The sequence below is a fragment of the Sparus aurata genome, chromosome 7, assembly GCF_900880675.1.
Source record: "Sparus aurata chromosome 7, fSpaAur1.1, whole genome shotgun sequence".
NCBI classification, from domain to species: Eukaryota; Metazoa; Chordata; class Actinopteri; order Spariformes; family Sparidae; genus Sparus; species Sparus aurata.
In genome coordinates this window covers 34,329,634-34,351,661 of record NC_044193.1, presented here as the reverse complement: position 1 = coordinate 34,351,661, position 22,028 = coordinate 34,329,634, and the positions used below count along the sequence as shown (strand labels likewise).

The window sequence follows — 22,028 nt, the reverse complement described above, 5'->3', positions numbered from 1 at the left end:
TACTCAGATGACATCAGGCACCAAGCATTGGGTTCTGGCAGCCTCATTTCTGGAGTGTCTCACCACAGTTCTGTTCTGTTTCTGACGCTGTGCACAGAAGTGGCGCCAAGCTGTACAGGACCGATCGAGCCAGGCAGGAAGTCAGGCAGCAGAACGACATAGAGCATCTGGTCAATTTTTTAAATAAAACACCAAACTCAGAACAAAACAATAATTTAACTATGCAGCCTACTCACCCATGGTAGAAGCCTAAATTATGAAATAAACACAACAATTTACAAGTTAACAATACCACGCAGGCATGATGCTCCACTTCTGAAATGCTCCTGGTGGAATATGAAGCTGTACAAAGGACATTACAAAACACATGTCTAGTAGAATAAGGTGTAATTGGCTGAAATGTTCTTTTTCTCAGGCGGAAGCAGAGGGTTTCTCACACTTTCACCTGTACGTCTGTGCTGCTTTCCTCATTGAGTGGCGCAAAGAAATCCTCTCCATGGTAGACTTTCAGGTACTAATGTCTCTGTAGTCATGTACATTGTTTTCAGCAATTACGTCCCACTTAGGTGATCCCTTAACCTGTAGTGTTGCACCATCATTAGTTTCTTTTTAGCAAATGTTAGCATGTTATGCGTGCGTGCGTGCGTGCGTGCGTGCGTGCGTGCGTGCGTGCGTGCGTGCGTGCGTGCGAGCGTGCGAGCGTGCGAGTGCTTCCTTGTACTGCAGAATGCTTTGAGTGGCTTCTAAGGCTAGAAAGGTGCTATTTAAGTACAGTCAATTTAACATTCCATATTCAGTAGTGCTAAGAGCTTTTAAAGCCTGCTGTCATAATATATATATCTGTGAAATGCAATGTGTACCACCTTCCATAATAATGTCCATATCAAGAAGTAACGTGTTGTTGCTCTACAGGGCCTTCTTATGCTACTGCAGAACCTTCCTACAATCCACTGGGGTAACGAGGAGGTGGGTCTCCTCTTGGCTGAAGCTTACAGACTGAAGTACATGTTTGCAGATGCACCGAGCCACTACAAGAGATAGGCCTAAGGCTGCATCACAGTAAACACAGTATCTTTACTAGACTGTAACTGGATGGAGCCACAGCATCTGAGATGCTCAGGACATTAACTGTTGTATTTGAGGTGACCTGGAAGATACATGTTGAAGAGCAGCTCCAGCACACCTGCCAGATGTTATCTCAGATATCCAAAACTTATCCTGTGAAAATCAAGTCCAGTGGATGTCAGATTGGATTTGGGTTTGTGTTGCACCTATAGAACTCAGTGAATATGAAACTATTTGTAGTCAACATACGGCACTGTATCAAAGGACTGTTACAGTAAATAAACATAGCTATGCCATCTTGGTTTACTTATGTTATTTTTGGTCATGCAGTATTGTTTGTCTCTTAAGTGAAATGTACGCTCAGAGGAACTTGGTGCAGCATGAAAGGATAATGATTGTTTTTGTAATTGACCTTTTGTGAAAGATGGTATCTACAGATTTTCTTTTGGTTTTTTTTCGAGGTTGTTCTAGTTGATGTTTTACAAGGGAAACATATTATGAAACCACAATACTAGTCTGACTCTGTCATGCTGTTATAAATTAGATTTTGATTTAGGGTTACCAAATCTGCACTGTACCATGAACTTATTTATGTCCTTAGTTTGGCCTTCAATCAGTCAGTTCAAGTGGAACTGGGTTTTTTGCCAGCATTTAGGAAGGGATGCATATCAGCATGGGAACTTTATATAATCGGCTTTTTATTGTTATCTGGGAAATAATAGCAGATAGAGGCGATAATATGAAGCCAAACACACTCCGATACAGTAAATGACGGTGTGCACAAATGCATAGAAGAAGAACAACAACAACAAGTGCAGCAGGCAATACAGTTCTACAAGAGTTTCAAGGGAGGGGAAAGTCACAAATTTTACCACATGTAATTGTGTTAGAGCTATAGAATATCAAATCATCCGTCTTTGCTTATCACATCTTAGCCTTTCTTACCCTCAGGTGTGCATACATTACAGTGTGGAAACTATATTTTGAAATGTAAAAATGTGAAATGTATCACTTCATCACATTCTGTATGAGAAGCAGGTAATTATCAGTTATCAGTATCAACTGAAAAAGCCATGTCATGCTTCCTTAAGTTTAGGTACAAGACCCAAGGGTAGCAAATAGTAGATACTGTGTTTCATTTTAGGTTGAAAGTGGAGAAACTGATTTGATGTCAGTTTGCCTTCTGGTCATCATGCATCAGCTGACCACAAGAAATGTGTAAGCTTCTTGGGAACATCAGTATATACACAATTAGAATTTTACTGCCTCTGAGTAGACGAATGGAGACCTTCTGATTAATGTAGCTTTGAAATTCCATGTTCATATGTGAACTGACTTGGGTTCACATTAATTTTACTGAGATTAATCAACATTTTATTAGATTTTGGACAGCAGAATTTCTACTTTGGTTTGAGATTGTAGTGCATATTAACGCTCTTCTAACAGGTACTGAGGGACAGTTAGACACACCATCCTACTTGAGACAGTCCTGTGAACATAGTGCAGCTCAGAACATATGACAATGACTTGGTTATGAGCATTTGTAATGTACTCCTCTGTAACGTCTATAAATGCTTTGTTATCATTAATGCTTGGATTTTATATTTGTCTAGGTTCAGGTTAGGTTTATATTGTGTCTGACTTCCTGCAGTCAGTGACATGATGATGACATGTGTGTTACTACTCATCTTCACTCATGACCAGTGCTAATTATAACACAATGTACGTTTGAAGGATATGACAATCGTAAGCTTTGGTACTTTTATTTCCCTACCACAAGAAGTGTGTCTAAAGGTTTTTACGTGGTCATTTGCTGCACATATGAAAACTGAACCATTCTTAAGTAAATGCTGTGTAAGGCTGTAGCAGAGTTTAAAATCAGGATTAAATGTGAACTATATTCCTGTAGACTGCAATGGATTAAATGGAGAACATCTTTCATCTTTATTTTATTTTATTTATTTTTCTATCTCTATGTCATGTGTTCAGTGAAGTTTCACTTCATATGCTGAGATGGAGAGAGAGCTCATTTTTATTTTTTGAAAGATATGGACAGTGACTTCATTGTCAGATAAGTCAACTATAATCTTGTGTTGAAACCCATCTGAGACATTTTGAATGTTGATTGTGTTACAGTATGCCTTTAGCCTTATTGTAGGTTTTCTGCATTCAGGTGCACCAACTGATTGTGTCACTACCGAAATGTCATTGTTCAATCCATGCTGTTTTTATCGAAAGGTCATAAGTCCTCAAAATATATTGATAAATGAAGGCTGACAAGGTGAAAACTACTTGGTTTGTTTCAGAAGTGTCCATGCTGTTTTAACAATGAGATGCCAAATCTTTATTGGGTCTGTACAATCTGTTTTAGAGTGCTTCAGTAATCAGTGCTGGTTTCAACCTAAAATTAAGAATACTTAAAATTATTACAGCACCTGCTGTATATAAACTTTTTGTTTATATTAAACGGTTGTCCTTCATTTTGACGTGTGTGTGTGTGTGTATGTGTACGTACATGGGATATTATATTTTCACTGTTTTCATACAATGAGTTCCTTAAGTCTGAGACCACATTGGACATCTGTCACGTTGTCACATAAACATGGAAATAATCAGACTGTTTGAGAAATATGAAAGTAAATGCAAGTGTTGTGTCAGAAGTCAAACTGTCAGTCTAAGCAACCAGTGGCTTTGTCACTTTGTTTTGTGTTAAATCATGTCTAGGCTAAAGGTTTCTGATGTGAATGGTACTTTAAAACACTTTACAGAAACTGGATCAGACGTCTCCAAAGCACGATCAGGCAGAGCCACAGTGAGCTCACCATCAGAACATCAATACATCCAGCTTAGTTCACTGAGAGATATAGAAGCAGCGTTCATCACAGATACAGAATGCACTAAATAAACCACAGAGAGTCCAGTCAGTCCCGTCAGAAGAAGGCTGTGTTGTAGTGTCTCAGAGGACGAGGAGCAGTTTCTGAACCACTTCTCAGGATGGAAACAAGGACAAACACTTGAGGTGGGCCAAGAAATGGCAGAATTTCACAGTGGATGATGAAAAAAAGTCCATTTACTGATGAATCACAGTGATAGATTAGTGTGAGCAACAGAAGGGTGTGTGTAAGGAGACGAACAGGAGAGAGAATGATACCGCAGTGTTTGTGGAGAAGGATACATACTGCAGCAGGATAATGAGCCTAAACACACCCACTGAAGTCCAAAGAAGACCAAGAAGTCCTCACTGTCATGGACTGTCCTCCACAGTCTCCTGACCACAACCCCGTTCAACATTTTTGGGGCACTTGAAGACTGAGAAAGCCAAACACTCTGTGACATCAGGAGCAGCTTTGTGGAAAACTGTCAAATTATGCTAGGTTTTCCACTGATTTGTGGAGTCCATGCCAGCTCGAGTGCATGCTGTCATTAAAGCAAAAGAGGGACGAGACGTACAAAATACAAGATATTCTTAAATACAAGATTCAACTTTCACTTAAATAGTTGAACTGATATCATTATCAGAATGATTGAAATAGTTTAACAAATAAGTAAAGAAGCTCACAGAGAGGTCAAGAGAATAGGACCATTACAAACGATGTTGGAATTTGAGGATAAAGGGGATGAAGGATGATAAAAACATCAGGCAGGATGTGATTTGACTGCTCGGGGAAATCGCTTCAGAATGGTCCCAAAAAATGGAGGAGTATGTGGACACACTGCCAGTGCATTGCCTGGGAAGGGCAGAGGACAACAGAATACGCCAGGTGACTGTACATTTTCCCAAACTTCAGCATAGAGATGGCATATGGAGGATGACCAAGAAGTCACAGGTCTCCCTTTCAACGAGGATTTGACCAAGGAAGACAAGCTGTGAAGAGAGAAACTTTGGCAGCAGATTCTGCAAGCATGGTAAAGCTAGTGATAAGGCATATTACTGCAGACCTTTAAGCTTTCTAAATGGACAACACATTTATGCCAAAGAGTGAGAAATAATTTGTCTGAAAATACAACCTTAAACCTTAAACCTTGTAATATGCCTTCTCCCAATAAAAAGTGAAGTCAAATGTTTAGATGTTATCATCACAAATACAAAAAGGTTAAAGAAACATCCAATATAGAAAGTAAGACACAGAATAATAGATCTATTCTCAACAGTCGGCTTCAAAGAGACTTCCTTGGATGTACTTACTAAAATGGAAAGGTTAATGGTTAGGACCTATTCATCCAGACTATTCACTGGGTTTACCTGACAAATGAATCAAGATGACTTCAACTTTATATGGAATAAGTATCATTATATAAAGAAAAGTGCTGCGGTGAAATGTGCTGAAGAAGGGGGTCTATTGCCATCAACTTTGACACAATGAGAAGTGCCATCCAGTTTAATTGGTTACAAAATATTATTAGAGAAAGGTGAACACTTTTAATTTGATTTTCCATCCGAAAATATTCATGAATTTTGGAAGTATAGATTTCTTACTGAGATATGACTTTGCTTTTTCTAAACACCCTGTCAGCCTATCAGCTTTTCAACAACAAGTTCTCTGTTACTGGAAACTCATAAACAAGCATAACTTTACACCAGCACAGTCCAAATATGGAATAACAGAAGCATTATAATTAAGAGAAAATGTTTATTTTACAAGGAATGGATGGAGAGAGTTATCTGGTCAATTATACATTTATTAGATAATTGTGACTTTTTTTTCTTTTTCTTTTTCTTTTTTTTAACATATAATGCTTTCATTAGGAAATCCAATCTGACGTGTTCCAACAGACAATAAACTGCAGTTATTAGGGCAATCCCACAAACAATGATTCTTTTAACTAAAGGCATGCTTACCTAGTCTGTGGTAATTCTAGTCATAGAGGGATCTAGCTTTTTAGATAGAAAATGTTATAGTAAGTTATTAAGAATTATCCTCACTGCAATTAGTTCCTCCTATCCCCTAAAGAGAAAACATATTCTCCAAGAATTCACCAACAATGCTATAATAAAAATAAGAACTGCCCCTCTTATCCACTTCCACCTAAGGGAAAAAGGGATCCATTTTAAAGTGAATGGGATCTACCCATGTAATGATTTCTTACATCTAGATTTAACTGAGATTTGAATGTTTGTACTTAAGACATGGAAGCAACAGCACATCTCTTCTTCTCTTGCAGTTTAACAAGGAATCTCTGGGCTGCTTTTAGGTACTGGATATCTTATAATGACTAAAATACTCGGTGTCTAACATGTGAAAGCACAAGGTTTGGTCTTCAAATGGAGAATGAAAAAACGGAATTTGTTTTCTTTTCCAAATGAGATAACTGTATAGAAAAGATTGATGAAAGTTTGCAAAATGAAAAAAGTCCAGCATCTGTATAAATATCTATACGCGCTAATTCCTGATTGACCGTTTATTATCATTATTATTATTATTATTATTATTATTATTATTATTATTATTATCATCATTATTATCTATTTACTTATTTCTGTTGTTTATCATACATTATTAATAATTCACTTATCTCACCATTTAAGATTGTACGAATTGTTTTGTCTGCTTGCTATTCACGCTCAGTTAAGCTTATGTGAATCTATGAACCTGTTCATGATGTGCATGTTTGACTGTCTGCTGTCAATGCTCAATAAAGTTTATTTAAAAAAAGGTTTCACTTCTGCAGCCATGCTAGTGTGTACTGTGTTAGCGGAACAACATCAGAACGGGACACACTGGCTAAACATAGCCAGTTGGCAATATACCGCGTCTGTGTGAGTACCAGAGCAGCGCGAGGATGAGCATTTCTAACATGTTGACGCAGCTAGCAACCAGCTAACGTTAGCAAACACGAAGCTACCCTGTGGTCGCGCAGCAAGGTGAGTGGCGTTAATCTTCCTGCTACGATAGCATTGACTTCTCACTAAATTGACCTCTTGCTGGCCGCTTTAGATATAACAGTGTTTCCGTGCTGTAAAATGACATCTAGCTGCAAATGATCGGAAGTGTTAGCAAAGTAGAAGAACCAGCTAACACGAAGGTACGCTCCCCCTTTCCCAATTAAAACTTGACTTACGCTAACTAGCTGTTGACTGCACTTTACTGGCAGGCACCATTCTGTTCAAAGACCTATTAACAAAACACGGCTAGACTTTTATTTAAGTTGTTATATTTGTGTGATTTCCAGGGTTAATGACCCAAACTTTTGCCTCAACCAAAGCAGGAGGAGCTTGGTGAAAAGAGGATGGATGGAGTCAGCTGGAGCGCCACCAGGGCCCGGGAGTCGTTCAACCGACCCACAACCGCCGCAGACACTCTCTCCAAGCTCGCCAGCTTCATCGCACGGTCTGAGACAAAACCACACGCAGGAAACCAGAGGCAGCAACCATCCCACCTAGCCACATATGTTTGTCCAGAATGTGGTAAGGGCTTCCCTTATGCCACAGACCTGTTGCACCATCAGGAACAAAAGCACACGCTACCTAAGCCTCACCGGTGTCCCTCCTGTGGACAGGAGTTCTCCCTGAGGTCGTCCTTGCAGTTACACAAGTGTGCTGCGTGTACAACTCACACCCCAGATGCTAGCGGGCTACAGGACAAGTCACCTCACCGCCAGCCTCACCTCATGGACAGTAGCCCTTATGCATGTGCCCCATGTGGAAGAGGCTTCAGCCAGAAGCAGGCTTTGCTGCACCATCAGCAGGCTGGTTGTAGTGAACCACCATCCCCATCAGATATAGTTGATGCTAGTAGCCTTCCAGATGATTCTCCACCAGCATCTGAGGGAGACTCCACCCGCTCAGATTCTTCAGATACACCCGGGTTGGGCAGCAGAACTGTGAAAATGTGCCAGTTCTGTTCAAGAATCTTCCGCACAGAGGCTGGACTGCAACGCCATAAACAGACCAGCCACACAGAGGAATGGGTGATGACTTCACTGGGACAAAAGAGCAAAGCAGGTGGGACGGCTGGAGTAGTCACAAAAGGAGAGAATAGAAAGGTGTGTGTAGATCCAATTAATAGGCCAAAGTCTAAAAACAAGCTTCTGAGCTGTCGCTCTTGCGACATGGTGTTCAGGAGCACCTCCAAGCTGTACCTGCACAGGAAAGAGAAGCACAGCAGGGAGAAAAATATCAGAGAACCAAGGCCAGTCATGAGCAAGCGCAGGAGAGGAGGCACTTATCCATGTCAGGTCTGTGGAAAAGTCTTCTTCCATCATTTGTCACTTAGGGCACATTACAAACAGCACACAGCCTCAAGCTTCACCATGATCAAAAATACAAACCAGTCCGTAGGATGTACCACCAAAGACTACAAGTTAATTGAAAATAGACCAAACAAGATAAAAATCAGCCTAGCAGATAACAAGACTGTGAGGGCTGGTCCAGGGAGGCCTGGAAAAGTGGCCATGGGTACTGATCCAGAGCGCTGCAGAGAATTGCCAGAGGTGGCGAAGGCGGTGGTGGTGGTAGACGAGGAGGAGGAGGAGGAAGAAGAGGAGGAGGTTGAGAGAGAGTTCCCATGCCCCTCCTGTGCAGAGGTTTTCTCTCTGCAGTCACAGCTAAAGGAGCATGTGGAGCTCCACCAGTCCGCCGTGAAGAGAAGGCAGTGCAGTGTGTGCACAAAGGAAATGGACACCTGCAAGTGGCCGGGCTCAAAGAGACACAGGCTGTACCACTGTGTGCCCTGCCAGCAGGGCTTCTCAGCACTGGATTCTTTCCTAGAACACTGTCAGGAGCACCTGCGAGTCAGGGTGGAGGAGGACAGTATCACAGAGGGCTACACACACCCGGCCAGCAAAGCCTGAGATTCACTGTGAATGTCATCAGTGATTGCCTTTTTGCCTTGAAGGATTAGAGAGCAGATAGTCATTAAATCTGTTATTCTTTTTGATGAACCAATGAATTGATTGAAGCATTCAGAACATGTTTTTAGACCTCTGCTTTTGGTTGAATGTTATCTACACCAATCTATCAAGTGTTAGAGAGAATTGATTGTTAAAGGAGTATACCAGGGGTTTTGCGTGTTTTATGTCGCCCTCTTCACTATGAATCACATATACTTTACTGCCAACCAATTTCTATAACATACCATAGATCTGTTCAGATTTTCAGGTGTTCTGTAACTAGTCACCTGTTTCTTTTTCAGTACATTATTTTATTCAGTTTATGACCACAAACTGGGGGTGGCATGCAGAAACTATAATGTTTCTTTGATAGAGTTTGGCATCACTGACACACCATGATTTTGTACAGATTACTTTGATTCCCAACACATCTAAAGTTAAAGGGACAGTCCATCCGGTAGTGCTATTTATCCATCTAGATGGTTTTGGTGTAAGTTGCAGAGTTTGCGAGTCTTATCGCCACGAAAAAGGAAGCATTAATGTACTCATTGACAAGAGGCTAGCTAAATAAGCTAGCAAAATGTTACAGCTCAGCTGCGGAGGAGGGATCTTTACATCCCGCACTGTGCGAGCCTCTCGTCCATGAGTAGATGCATGCTGCTGTGCAGTGTTACAGTGTAGTCGTGTAGAAAGAAAATAGTTTCTACATGGAACTGCTCACAATAAGGTCTGTGATTTATCATGGATAACAAGGTCACGATCAAACTGCAAGTGGCGTGCCTATCTCAACTCGCACCAAAACAATCTAGATGGATAAAAAGCACTACACGTAAGAGAAAAAATGTGTTTTTTTTTTATTATTATTATTTGTGGCTGAACTCCCCCTTACTCTAGGCCATCTGCACAACCATAGCTAAAGCACTGCCAGAGATGTGTTTGTAGCTAGAGTCTATTTTTAAACCAGACATCTGGAGTGTTTTAGCTATCATCAGAAATGTCTTCTGCTGTATTTTAGTTCTTTTTCTTGCAGTTTCGGCAATAATTAGTCATAGATTGGTGGGAACTCTGGTGTGTCACTTTTTGGACTGTCACTGGACCTGGCTATCTGCACTAACTTTGTAGCACTGCTCTGAGCACTAGATGGAAGTTAAGCTCTTTAAGTCCCAAGGTATGAATAAAATCACAAGTGTGAAATGTTTTGAGTGATTTCATGTGCTGTTGAAAGCTTCCAACATCTGGTAGTGGTCAATGTCCTAATATATAGAATGAACAAATATGTAATGGCTGTCATTGATGGTAATATCTAAAACCAAACCTTTCATTATGGCTTGTCTTTGTAGCTGGCACGATCAGATGATATTACCTAGCTATGCAAACAGATAAACTGGCAGCCCTTCAGTTTGTGTGATGCTTAAATTGTGCTTTGGTGAATGAACAAGGATCAACTAGGCTTGGGCGATATCCATAATTTCTATCATGATAATTGTCCCGCCCAAATATCGTGATTGATAGATATTTTCTGCTTTCAACCCAAAATATTGCCTGCTATGAAACTCCATCCTCAATGTCAGCTCATTAGAACCCTGCCTGCATGCTGCTACATCAGAACGTCCTGACCTATAGTAACCACCGCTAGTCCCGTCTCATTCCTACCTCCTCAAGTATCCAAGCTAATTGCCTCCACTGCCATAACAGCTCAGCATGCATTGTCTTTTCAAAATAAAGGCCTGAGATACCGTAATAGCTTTTCGATATTCAATATCATGAAAATGATTTTGAATAAGACGACATTATATTCAGTAATATCTAGTATTGGCCCATGCCTAGACCCAACATGAGTTTTTTTGTATTTTTTCAAAAAGTTTTTGGCTACTGTGAAAGTGTAGTGAATAATGAAATAGTTTTGAAGCTTCCACTTTTTTGAGGTCTTTTGTAAATTTACTTATGGCTCTTTATAGGCTACATTATTAAAATTAATTCTCATGAGGTGTTGTGTAAGATCTCTTTTTACTGATCTTGTGAATTAAGTAAAGTCATTCATACTCGTAAAGCGAGCAGTATGTTCTTGAACACTTGAAATAGATTTCTCTGTTTATAATGCTGTTTACATTTGTCTGCTTGCTACATTTGGTAGCATGCTTACAACAGTCATACTTGACTAAAAGTAAAGATATGGTGGTAAATTAATTACTTCAGAAATATTTTTTGCAGTAAATGTTTAAATTGAAAGTACAATTTAACAATGATATATGTTGTATTATTACATATGTAATATATATATAATATATTTGATAATGTAATATATCTATACATATATATATATATTATATATATATATATATATATATATATATATATATATATATATATATATATATATATATATATATATATATATATCTATTATACATGATTATAATCATATATATAATCATTATTATTATTATCATCATGTCGACTGAAAGTTAAATTTTTGTTGAAAGTAAGAAACCTACCTGTCGTTCCTCCTCCGGTCCTCTTGGCGGCGGCTTGCAAACATGAAATGACGATGGAGGTCTGCCGGTTAACATCCGGTCCGGCTGCGCACGTTTTCCTTCCGCGGTTCTTTCTGTGAAACCAAGATCATACGAGAAATTTTGTCGGCGTTAAGAAATAAAGACAAAATGAGCAAAGCACACCCACCCGAGTTGAAAAAGTAAGTTGAAGATGTTGAAGTTAACCGGAACTGTGTAGTCTGAGTGTAATTCGTATTAGAAGTACGTTCAGAGTACGTACCCGCGCAGCGAGCGTGCTACATTGTTCGTAATAGAAACAAGCTAACATTGGCTAACGTGCCTATCTAGTCTGAGATATGTATCATCTGTAAGGATCAGTAACATGAGCTCATGTGTTTTTCCATTTTTTTCAGGTTTATGGACAAGAAGCTTTCGTGTGAGTATGGTTGGAAGTTAAAATTCAAACCCACTGTGATTAACATTCGTAGTCCACGGGCTTTTTAGAGCACACAAGAACCTGTTAGATTTCTGTTAGTGATCTGTATTCTGAAGCAACATTAATCATAGAGACATGAGCGGATGCTTAAGTCCTCCTGTTGTTCAATGTACAAACTAAAACCACGTACTCAACAAAGTACATAGTCCAACAACGAAGAAGAAACCATCGTGTGAAAATCGAATCAAAATGGGCCAATTTCACGTAGAAACCTAACCGAATACTAGGCTACATAAATTCAAAATAAAGCCATGTCCCATGTAAATGATGCAACCTGCTTATTTTGGGGCTGCGTTCCTTCTTGTATATGCCCACTGTTTGATGTAAATGTGTTCTGATGGACTGGACGTCCAAGCTTCTGAGGTGAACCAAGGTTGTTTAGTTTTGTTGTTTTCTCTATGCATTTGTATAAATTCATTTGTCTAAATGAATAGATAATTTAACATTAAGGGATTATGAGACAGGGAACTGATCAGACATGTGAGAGAGGATATAGTCGATACTTATTTATGATTTCACATTTCTGCAAAGCCTTACATGATTTTATATTCAGCAAATGGTTTCTGGAAAAAAAAGGTTTAAGCTACCCCTCTGCAACAAATTGAAAGTTCTATTCTGTTCTTATTCTAATTGGTGTTCATATGGAGTGGTTTTATATATTAGGCTCCATGTAAACACAGTTAGTGATAGTTTGTTCCTGTCTTTTGTCCTCCAGTGAAGTTGAATGGGGGCAGACATGTGCAGGGCATCCTGCGGGGGTTTGACCCCTTTATGAACCTGGTGGTGGATGACTCTCTGGAGATGGGTCCTGGAGGACAGCAGAACAGCATCGGCATGGTGGTCAGTACCTTGGCTTGCGTTATTCAGTATTTTTCACACTGTAACAAAAGCCCATGTAATCACTCTCTGTTTACCATGTGGTGCACTACGTTTACATGTAGCTTTTTAATTTGGTTCAAATTCTGAGTTTGATAACTCACAGATTACAGAAATGAATGAAAAATAGTAGATGTGACAAATAGGTGGGCAGTCATCACTCTGATTTGACACCTGTCGGGTTGCCAGGTGTGAAAAGTAACTTTAAGCATTGCAGCTTCAATCCAAAAGCGGGTTATGTTATTTAGCCTACATCATGATGTGGTTAACTATTTCCCATAATTTGAAAACATCTCTGACAAAGATTGAGTGGGCTAATTTAATAGGCTACGTTGCCTATTATCAACTTTCCTGCCGCATTTCTCTGTCACAAGCGATAACAAAATATGCGAGGTTAAAGAAAAATCTGCATATTTTCCTCTGTAGCACTATTCCAATGTGGTTATGAGTAATTATCGCCTTATATAAAGCGGACTTTCAAAATGTGACCTTTTAGAATTACCAATTTCCGCAGTCCCCTTGTATCATAAAGTGTCATAAACCCTATCATAAGTGTTGCCTCTGCACACTTCCAATTGGCATTTTCGTTCAAGTTGTAATGGACAAAGTAAGAAGAAAGAAAAAAACATCACCTTTCAAACAACACAAAACAATGTAGCCTATGTTTTAGTCACTGATGAGCATTCAAATACCCAAAGTGACAGGAAAAACACAAAAATGGCAACTGTTTACATATTTATTCTGTAAATTTAAAATGTGTGTCATCAAAATATTTGATTTTATTCAGCCATCTGCTGACATGTCTGTAAGTAGTTGCCATCTTAAGTCTGAAACCACTTCACATTCATGATATATAAATTATTTTAAATGCAGTCTTATGTCCACAGGACTGTATTCAGATGATTTAATGTAACACAATTGAAAATGTATGTAGACCTATGTGGCACAACAGGGCAACACAAAGCATTTATGCATTAAACAAACTAAAAATATACATAACATGAATCAAAAATTCAATCAAAAGATTTGGAATAACAGATATGTCATGAAGATTTAGTGCAATATACAATCCTCTCTGAAAATAAACAATATCAGAACACACCAACATCAGCAAATTGGATGCTGGTTGACATGCATACAAAAACATTACCAAAAATAAGTGGGTCTTTCACAGTCAAATTAAATCCATGTATATTATGAATCTGGATTAATAAAATGAAATATCTTCAGATCCAGAGGGACTGTACTGTAGTAAATAGTTTGAGTCCAAAGAAATACAGAAGGTGGGTTCCAAGTTGGTCCGATGCATTGAAATTGTGAGCAGTAGCCTACGTCTCTGGATCTGATGTCTCTTCAAGACACATATTTTGGCAGCATATCAAAGTCTGGTGTGTGCAAGTGCATAACTGAAAGATATTTAAGATAAACAGTCCAAGAAAATATACAGTATAGTCAGACAGTGGAAGCAGTAAATACTTCGTATTCCTTTGGAAGAAGAAAACAATGTGAAGATGGGAAAACCTGTAACACAGTAGTATTACACAGCATTTTTAATATAAAGAAAGATAATATCCTAAATGTAAGCTATTCATTGTCTTTCTTTTACCAGCATTGCAACATAACATATTATTTATGAAGGCCTACTTTTGTTCATGTAATCTTATTTACATGTTCGAAATAAAATCATAATTGGCAATGAAATGAATGAACAAACGGTGATATGAATCAATCTGAAATATTGAGAGATTAATCAAGGAAACCTTGCAAGTTAATGCAAGAAATGTATGCCATGCTTAAAGTTACTTTTCACACCTGGCAACCCGACAGGGCATCAAATCAGAGTGATGACTGCCCACCTATTTGTCACATCAACTTACGACTTACTTTGCAAAATAATTGTAAAATCATAGCATATGCAGTGGCACCTCCGCCAAATAGCGGCATCTGCCGCGACATCTCGCCAAAACAGCGGCATTTGCTGCAACATGTGCTGCAACATCCCTGCTGGCACTCCTAGATGCCACGGCAGATGTAACGGGTAGCGGCACAAGCAGTGGCACCTCCCGGCAGATGTCACCGGTAGCGGCACAAGCACTGGCACCCCCCGTCATGCAGTGGCACCTCCGGCAAACAGCGGCATCTGCCGCGACTACTAGCAGCACCTAGCTGCGGCATCTGGGGGTGCCACCAAAGATGTGCAGTCCTGTTTCAACTCTACAGTAACATGATTAACAGTCCTTACTGTACATTTTTCGGTATCCAGGGTTTTTAGCATTTTCAGAGCTTAGTTGAAGTGAAGTCAATATGGCTCTTGAGAAGGCTCTAGTTCAGCTTGCTACCAAACTGAAGGAAAGAACTGCAGAGTTTATGAGCTATGAGGTCAGACATTTTAATTTTTGGCACCTCTTTTGGGCACAGTATCGAGAGTCGCTATGCTCTGAAAAGCGGGCTTAAGTGGGTGCTGCACTTAGTGACTAGCTAATGTCTCGACACTTTTGTAAATTTGACATTGACTAATTCTGACGGGGGGGGGGGGGGGGGGGGGGGGGGGGGGTGTATATGGACGGGACATGGACTGAATGTTGCATTCTGTCAGAAAGACAACAAATTTGTCTTCAAAATAAGAGCTTTACATTGCACCCCATTGGAGTTTAGAACTGGGTTCTTAACGGGGGGCTTTTAGTTCGAAAGTATCGACCGGTAGTAACTTGCCGCTACAACAACAAGCGGACAACGAAGACAGCTACAGAGACCGAGGAGACGCTAGCAGATTGAGTGGGCTAATTTAATAGACTACCTTGCCTATTATCAACTTTCCTGCTGCATTTCTCTGTCTCAAGCGATAACAAAATATATAGAAAAATCTGCATATTGGATCTCAGTAACGCTGTTACTGTGATGATACATGACAGTTAAATATTTAATCTGTGACACTGTGACATCTTTCTACCATACCTTCAACTTGTGTAATTAAATTTAAGTTTAAATAACTGACTTCATAATATATGAATCAGAATCAGAAACACATAATTGATGCCAGACGAGAAACTGCAGCGTTAGAGATGCTCCCATTCAAAGTCAAGAATATGCTGAATGCTACTACTACTACTACTACTACTACTACTACTACTACTAATAATAATAATAATAATAATAATAATAATAATAATAGAAACTATATATGGTGCATATTTATAATAGTAGCCCACTGCAACTTTACTCTTTTTTTTTTACTATAGTTAAATGTTATTTTATACAATATCATATGTTATAATGTTCTTTCATATCTCTATTCTGCTGAAAAAAAGAAAGCAGGCTCACTGCTGCTGCAGTTTCTTATCTTGATATGCAGACTGTTACATTTTGTTATTACTAGTACTTAGATCATCAAAAATCAAGCATAATGTGACCATGGATAGACACTTCAACTTCATTGTTTTTGGTTGTTTTGTTTATTTATTTGGGATATTTAAAATGTCTTCTTCACATTCCAATTGCAATGTTGAATATTCTTTAGAAATAAACGTGTATTGATCTTTGAAAGGGTGTACTTGCATAATTATGCCATTATCATTATATCAGTTGAAAAATTGTCTCAAAACAACATTATCGTTTATCGCAATAATTTCTGGGACAATTTATTTTCCAGCAAAATGTGTTATCGTGACAGGCCTAATTATTGCTTCCTCATGTGGTTGTGGTGAGTCAGAGTAGTTGTGAAAAAAAGACCTGCTGTCAAGCCAGCCTGAATGTTTAATATACCTGCTTTTTGGGAACTATATTATAACTAATTTCGAATTTTACAATTAAATCTTTAGGAAGTTTGATTTTAAATAGTGTGTTTACTCTGTGTTGTCTCATAGGTTATCAGGGGAAACAGCATCATCATGTTGGAGGCCTTGGAGAGAGTATGAGAGAAGAGGAGGCAGCTGTACTCAGAGAAAGAATGACCCACACCTTTTTTACATTCTGTTAACCCCCTAGTTCTTTGTGTAGTTGCAAAGCAACTGGCTCTTTGAATTGTAATGCATTTTCTCATGTCTTCATCTAATTTCCATTGACAGTTGTTTGGAATTGTGTGATCTTGTTAATAAATGGTTTTTCTTTGTAAGTTTTTGTGTGTTCAATCTACAATGTACAGTGTTCTGCCACCCTACCACAGGTTACTGCCTGAAGTCACTGACAGCTCATCGTGTAAAAGAAGCCAATTACTTCTGTTTTTGTGAAAGGTAGATTAATGACAATGAACCAGTAAGTATGGAGAATTCAATCAAATGTCTGGTTGGTTGGCAATATCGAAACCCATGTAAATTAATTCCCAAGGAGCCCCATTCTAATTTAATTATAAAAAAACATAAGGGGACATTTTATTCACACATCAGATATTGATGAATGTATTTTTCAAGTCTTTACTGATTTTCCAATATATAATTTATTAGAAACAAAATGATGTAACAACATTCAGTGGAAACCAAAATCATCAACCCACTGAGGGCTGGATTTGAAGTAAATAACTGATTTTACCAGAGCATCTCATAATGTGACTGTACTGTGTTTGGCCCCGCGTGCCTGTATGCACTCCTGAGAACACCTGGGCATGCTCCTGACAGGGCAGCAGATGGTGTCCTGAGGATCTCCTCTCAGACCTGGATCAGGCCATCAGTGAGCTCCTGGAGAGTCTGTGGCTGTACTTGGTAGCTTGGAACGCACCGATACATAAAACACCATTGGAGTGGGTAAACTCACGTGGCTTCAGCCAGCCTATAATCAGAGGGGCCGAAGAGGAGCACACTGGAGTGACGTCCTCGCGGTAATAAGACTCAAATGCCGAAGCCTGGTCAACAGAGGGCGCCATCTGAGAGACGCGCTTCCTCCGCAGGAGGACTTTTATTTTGAAAGCTGAGTTTCGTCATCGTGAAGACGTTTCTTTACGTTTTGTGTCGTAGCCGTTGGACGGTATGTGGAAAGTAGCAATGTCGGAGGAGGTTGGGAAGGCGCTACAGTCGGTTGTGGAGCGGGTGAACCAGGCGGCGGCACGACGGCCCAAGGTAACTGCTGTCGGGGAGGCTTCTGTTTGGGAGCACCGCTGCCGTGTCACCACTGTTCAGGTCCAACATGTCGTGCTGCGACAGTACGGCTCGTTATGTAAGGCTGCCGAATACCTCAACCTTTGGATAGGAGACAGTCGAGCTTGTGGCAGCACTTTCATAACACCGTGGTACACTGAGTGGTGGTACGCTGAGTGGTGGTACGCGGTGGGGCTGTACGCTGACAGCAGGGTCATGGTACATAACGTTACTGTGTCTGCATGCACGCGGTCGAAAAGAAATCCCGTCCACAATCATGATTTGATGATCGGCATGTTTCTAGATGAGTCAGTTGCACAGCCATGCTCTCGACCGTCCTCTGCTCACACACTACAGCTCTGGGAGAGAGGTCCACTTATGAAAATGTCATTTTCATCAAGTCATCTTTGTGAAGGCATGAAGCAATGCATCTTTACAGTCGAAATCCTCTCGGTGTCTTGTTAGCTCAAGTCCAGACACGAGGACTGCACGATGTCTGACAGTATTTACATAAAGCAGCAGCCGCAAGAATCCGTGTCATCATTGTTTTACAGGACAGGGCTGAGTGACAGTTGTTAGAACAAAAGACCTCAGCTAACATGTTGACCACACACTGAGCTCCTCTGCTGATGCATTCACTGATACAGATGTTGTTCTTCAGACACTGCCAGCTGTGTCGCCCCGCCTCGTAGCTGTCAGCAAGACAAAACCCCCAGACATGGTTGTGGAGGCGTATAGACAAGGGCAGCGGAACTTCGGAGAAAATTATGTGAGTATAGTGCACTACTGGTCCACATCATTCCAGACTTTCCATGTGTCACTGTATGATTGTAAAACTGAGAGAAATAAAGGTGTGAATAATGGAGAGACTGACCTCATGCTTGATCCCCACACCAGGTTAATGAACTCGTGGAGAAAGCTTCAGATCCTCAGGTAGATTTAGGCATTTTAGAAGTCGCACTCTTTTTTTCCAACCCAGTCTCTGAAAGGTTTTAATAGAGTTTTTGTTTCTTCTATCATCTAGATTTTAGACTCGTGTCCAGAAATCAAGTGGCACTTTATCGGCCACCTACAGAAGAATAATGTCAACAAACTTTTGGGTGAGTGATTGCAATTATACAGATGCACATAAATAAAACCTAAAAAAAACAACAGCCTTGACTGAGTCTTGCCTTCCTGTTGCCAGGTGTGCCAAATCTGTTCCTTGTGGAGACGGTGGACTCCATGAAGCTGGCTGACAAAGTGAACAGCTCATGGCAGCGTGTCAGAGGAGCCAGCACACAGAGGTTAAAGGTCATGTTGCAGATCAACACCAGTGGAGAAGCAAGTTAGTGTTGTTTTTATACCTTTTTTCCGCTCTCCCATGGAGCATGCTACACACATTCACACAAACACTGTGTGAACAAAGTCAGTTGTTCACAAACGGCATGTCAAATGTTTGTTGTAGGTAAACATGGCCTTCCACCAGAGGAGACTGTGATCACAGTGAAACACATTGTGTCCCAGTGCTCCGCCCTGCACTTCCTGGGTCTCATGACCATCGGGCGCTATGGCTATGACCTCTCCCTGGGCCCCAACCCGGACTTTCAGGTATAAAAGACTCTGTGAACCGAACCGTGTGTTTTTTTGGTGGGCAGCTGTGGCTTCTGATGGGCAGGCCAGCATATTGCATGGCAGTGCTGCAGTCAAAGACATGTAAGATGAGAGACAAAATTGTGAAATGCTGTCTGTTAAGATAGAAAAGCATTACATGAATGCAGTCTATTTACCATTTAACATAACCTATATGTTAGATCAATAGTATATTGGACTATAACAACAAAATCAGAGCATGTTTGAAAACGGATACTAAAATAAGCCTAAATACCTCCAGAACTGAAATATTTTCACCCGTCAAACGAAGGCTGGTGTGAAGAAGATGTCTGCTGTATATCTACAGCTAATTGTGAGCCACATGTACTAACCCTACACATACATGAATATGTAAATGTGTTCTTTCAGATCTGATAGTAAACACTGACTCACTGCAACCAAAACTAAATCAAAGGACTGAAACTAAATAGAAGCATATCTCAACTAGAGGTAGCCTGACAAATCAGCCAGAGAGCGTTGACACTCTTGCACTGTAAAATCTCCCATTTAGTATATATCATTGGTCACAATTGTTAATTTCTCGAAATCTGAAGGATTTTGGGGCACGCTGAAAGCTCACCTGTATCAGGTGTCCCTGACTGACACTTGGAAGTGGCTCAGATTCGAATGCGTCCTGTTGCCGTTTGCTGCATGTCTCACCCAACTGTCTCTCCTTTCTACAGTCACTCTCTAAGCTACCCTATCAAAGGCTAAAAAGGCCTAAATGATGCTAAAAAAAACCCCAACAAATATAAGTGTCAATATTGTTTGTGTATGTCGTGTTTTTATGGAAAAAAGGCTCAAATGGTTACGTGCTCTCCTGTAGATGCTGCTGACTCGGAGGCAGGAGGTGTGTGACAGTCTGAAGTTACCTCTGGAGGACGTGGAACTCAGCATGGGTATGTCCACAGACTTTGAACATGCGGTGAGTGTCATTCCTTCTCAAAATGTATAAACTCTTTCTAAGCACTAATAATAATAATGATAATAATAATAATAATAATAATAATAATGATAATAATAATGCATTCCTTGTTTAAAATTTCCATCAGTCAATGTCAAAAACTTGATTTGGAAGTTTTCAGAGTGCATACATTCAGATTAAATAATTGAGTGATCAGTATTTGATACCTAGACAAGGATCCAAAAAGCTAAGACCACTTGGTAAATTACTTAAATGAAATTAATTACCAATGTTATTCATTCAAGATGATCATATCAGTTAAACAATTTGAGGGAAAATTTGAATCCTTGAATTTCAGTTTATCATCGTATATTGTATGTTGATACACTCTAAGCTGGCATGGACTCCACTAGTCAGTGTAAAACCTGCTGACTCACCTTATCCCAGCATGATTTGAAGGTTTTCCACAAAGCTGCTCCTGATGTCACAGAGTGTTTGGCTTTCTCAGTCTACAAGTGCCCCCATAAATGTTGAATAGGGTTGTGGTCAGGAGACTGTGGAGGACAGTCCATGACAGTGAGGACTCCTTGGTCTTCTTTAGACTTCAAGTTGGTCTAACAATTTGTGATTGTCATTTTGACTAGTGGACTCAGACTTTTGGACCCTGCTGTATATTCAGATTTGTTCATTTCAGTTTAATTCATTGAAATCCACTAATTTGAGTAATATGTATGTAAGGTTTTGGTTCAATTTCAATAAGATGGTCATTATTATGGGTATTATTTGACTCCATAATCACAATCATGTGATGTATGTAAGTCAGCATATTATACTCATTTTATATATTTTATATTTTATATTATACTATAAAGTTTCTCTCCATGCTTACATGTTTGCTCCCATGTGTTGAAGATCGAGGTTGGTGCCACAAACGTTCGGGTGGGTAGTGTTATATTCGGCAACAGGGAGTATCCCAACAGTGCAGCGAACACTCCAAATCCCAGCCCCGCTCCCAGCCCCGCTCCCAGCCCGGAGAAATCCTCCAAGGTGGTGTCAGAAGAGGCTGCCAAGAAAATGCAGCACCTCACTGTGTCTAGACCCTAAGAAGAACTTCTCCACCTTCAAAACATCTTTAAGAAAAAAGAAGAAACTCCCTTCACGTGCAAGCTGAACAGCAGTGAAGCAGATAATTTCCAGAGCCATGTGGAGCTAGGATTGCAAAATTCTTACATAATTTTGAAGTATATTTGCTTAATCCTCTTCACTTTCTTGTGTGCCCTTCTTGCATTTTTAAGCATTGCAAAGTGGCATTCGATACAGATATAGTTTTACCTTTTTTAAAAGTAGTGTGTTACTAACCATAGTGCTCTGACTTCCTTCTCATGGAAACCTCTCCTACATGATTACTGGATACAAGACAAATGTACAACTGAAAACATGGTGACATTTGGAAAATCATTTCCGATGAGTTACGAGATAGTGAAGATTTGTTGTTGATGTAATATTTTCTACCTTTCCAACCCAACATGTGACAGTGCTGAAATGTACTTGACTGTGTACAGTGTCCCACAGATCGTGAGTCCACACAGTACAATGTACTGTTTATGTTGTACGGATGAAACAAAGACTTGATTTAATAAATCATGTATCCCTTTATAATGACG

The 22,028-nt window shown here is 39.8% G+C and overlaps 4 protein-coding genes across 9 annotated transcripts in view; all 4 read left to right on the top strand.

Moving 5' to 3' along the window:
- The window catches only part of tbc1d22b (TBC1 domain family, member 22B), a 35,330-nt gene extending 31,785 nt beyond the window's left edge, over positions 1 to 3,545 (top strand). For all 3 annotated transcript variants that reach the window (XM_030424300.1, XM_030424299.1, XM_030424298.1), the window contains 2 exons: positions 416 to 511; positions 913 to 3,545. In XM_030424300.1, the coding sequence (XP_030280160.1) occupies positions 416 to 511; positions 913 to 1,041 (225 nt within the window). In that variant the 3' untranslated portion in view covers positions 1,042 to 3,545. The remainder of the gene's footprint in view (positions 1 to 415; positions 512 to 912) is intronic.
- Positions 3,546 to 6,697: 3,152 nt separating this feature from the next.
- LOC115585702 (zinc finger protein 879) lies at positions 6,698 to 10,881 on the top strand. Of its 3 annotated transcripts, none has more exons than XM_030424296.1 (2): positions 6,698 to 6,928; positions 7,237 to 10,881. In XM_030424296.1, the coding sequence occupies exon 2, from the start codon at positions 7,294 to 7,296 to the stop codon at positions 8,854 to 8,856; it is 1,563 nt and encodes a 520-aa protein (XP_030280156.1). In that variant the 5' UTR covers positions 6,698 to 6,928; positions 7,237 to 7,293; the 3' UTR covers positions 8,857 to 10,881. The 3 variants fall into 3 exon arrangements, with proteins under 3 accessions (XP_030280156.1, XP_030280157.1, XP_030280155.1); XM_030424297.1 differs by having other exon boundaries at positions 6,699 to 6,928; positions 7,273 to 10,881; XM_030424295.1 differs by having other exon boundaries at positions 6,699 to 6,928; positions 7,270 to 10,881.
- A 553-nt stretch (positions 10,882 to 11,434) lies between these two features.
- snrpg (small nuclear ribonucleoprotein polypeptide G) lies at positions 11,435 to 16,873 on the top strand. Its single transcript, XM_030424306.1, has 4 exons — positions 11,435 to 11,590; positions 11,804 to 11,826; positions 12,602 to 12,726; positions 16,626 to 16,873. Exons 1-4 carry the CDS (start codon positions 11,559 to 11,561, stop codon positions 16,674 to 16,676), a joined length of 231 nt encoding a protein of 76 aa, XP_030280166.1. The 5' UTR covers positions 11,435 to 11,558; the 3' UTR covers positions 16,677 to 16,873.
- Positions 16,874 to 17,597: 724 nt separating this feature from the next.
- On the top strand, positions 17,598 to 22,026 carry plpbp (pyridoxal phosphate binding protein). Of its 2 annotated transcripts, none has more exons than XM_030424303.1 (8): positions 17,598 to 17,810; positions 18,490 to 18,597; positions 18,726 to 18,761; positions 18,853 to 18,928; positions 19,015 to 19,155; positions 19,276 to 19,418; positions 20,287 to 20,385; positions 21,277 to 22,026. In XM_030424303.1, the coding sequence occupies exons 1-8, from the start codon at positions 17,721 to 17,723 to the stop codon at positions 21,466 to 21,468; spliced, it is 885 nt and encodes a 294-aa protein (XP_030280163.1). In that variant the 5' UTR covers positions 17,598 to 17,720; the 3' UTR covers positions 21,469 to 22,026. The 2 variants fall into 2 exon arrangements, with proteins under 2 accessions (XP_030280163.1, XP_030280164.1); XM_030424304.1 differs by having other exon boundaries at positions 17,682 to 17,810; positions 18,476 to 18,597.
- Positions 22,027 to 22,028: the final 2 nt, after the last annotated feature.

Coding starts and splice junctions, on each gene's coding strand:
- LOC115585702 (XM_030424296.1), top strand. CDS start 7,294: ATGGATGGAGTCAGCTGGAGCGCCACCAGGGCCCGGGAGTCGTTCAAC.
- snrpg (XM_030424306.1), top strand. CDS start 11,559: ATGAGCAAAGCACACCCACCCGAGTTGAAAAA. Junction 11,827..12,601: donor TATGGACAAGAAGCTTTCGT/GTGAGTATGGTT, acceptor TTTGTCCTCCAG/TGAAGTTGAATGGGGGCAGA. Junction 12,727..16,625: donor AGAACAGCATCGGCATGGTG/GTCAGTACCTTG, acceptor GTTGTCTCATAG/GTTATCAGGGGAAACAGCAT.
- plpbp (XM_030424303.1), top strand. CDS start 17,721: ATGTGGAAAGTAGCAATGTCGGAGGAGGTTGGGAAGGCGCTACAGTCG. Junction 17,811..18,489: donor CGGCGGCACGACGGCCCAAG/GTAACTGCTGTC, acceptor GTTGTTCTTCAG/ACACTGCCAGCTGTGTCGCC. Junction 20,386..21,276: donor CCACAGACTTTGAACATGCG/GTGAGTGTCATT, acceptor CATGTGTTGAAG/ATCGAGGTTGGTGCCACAAA.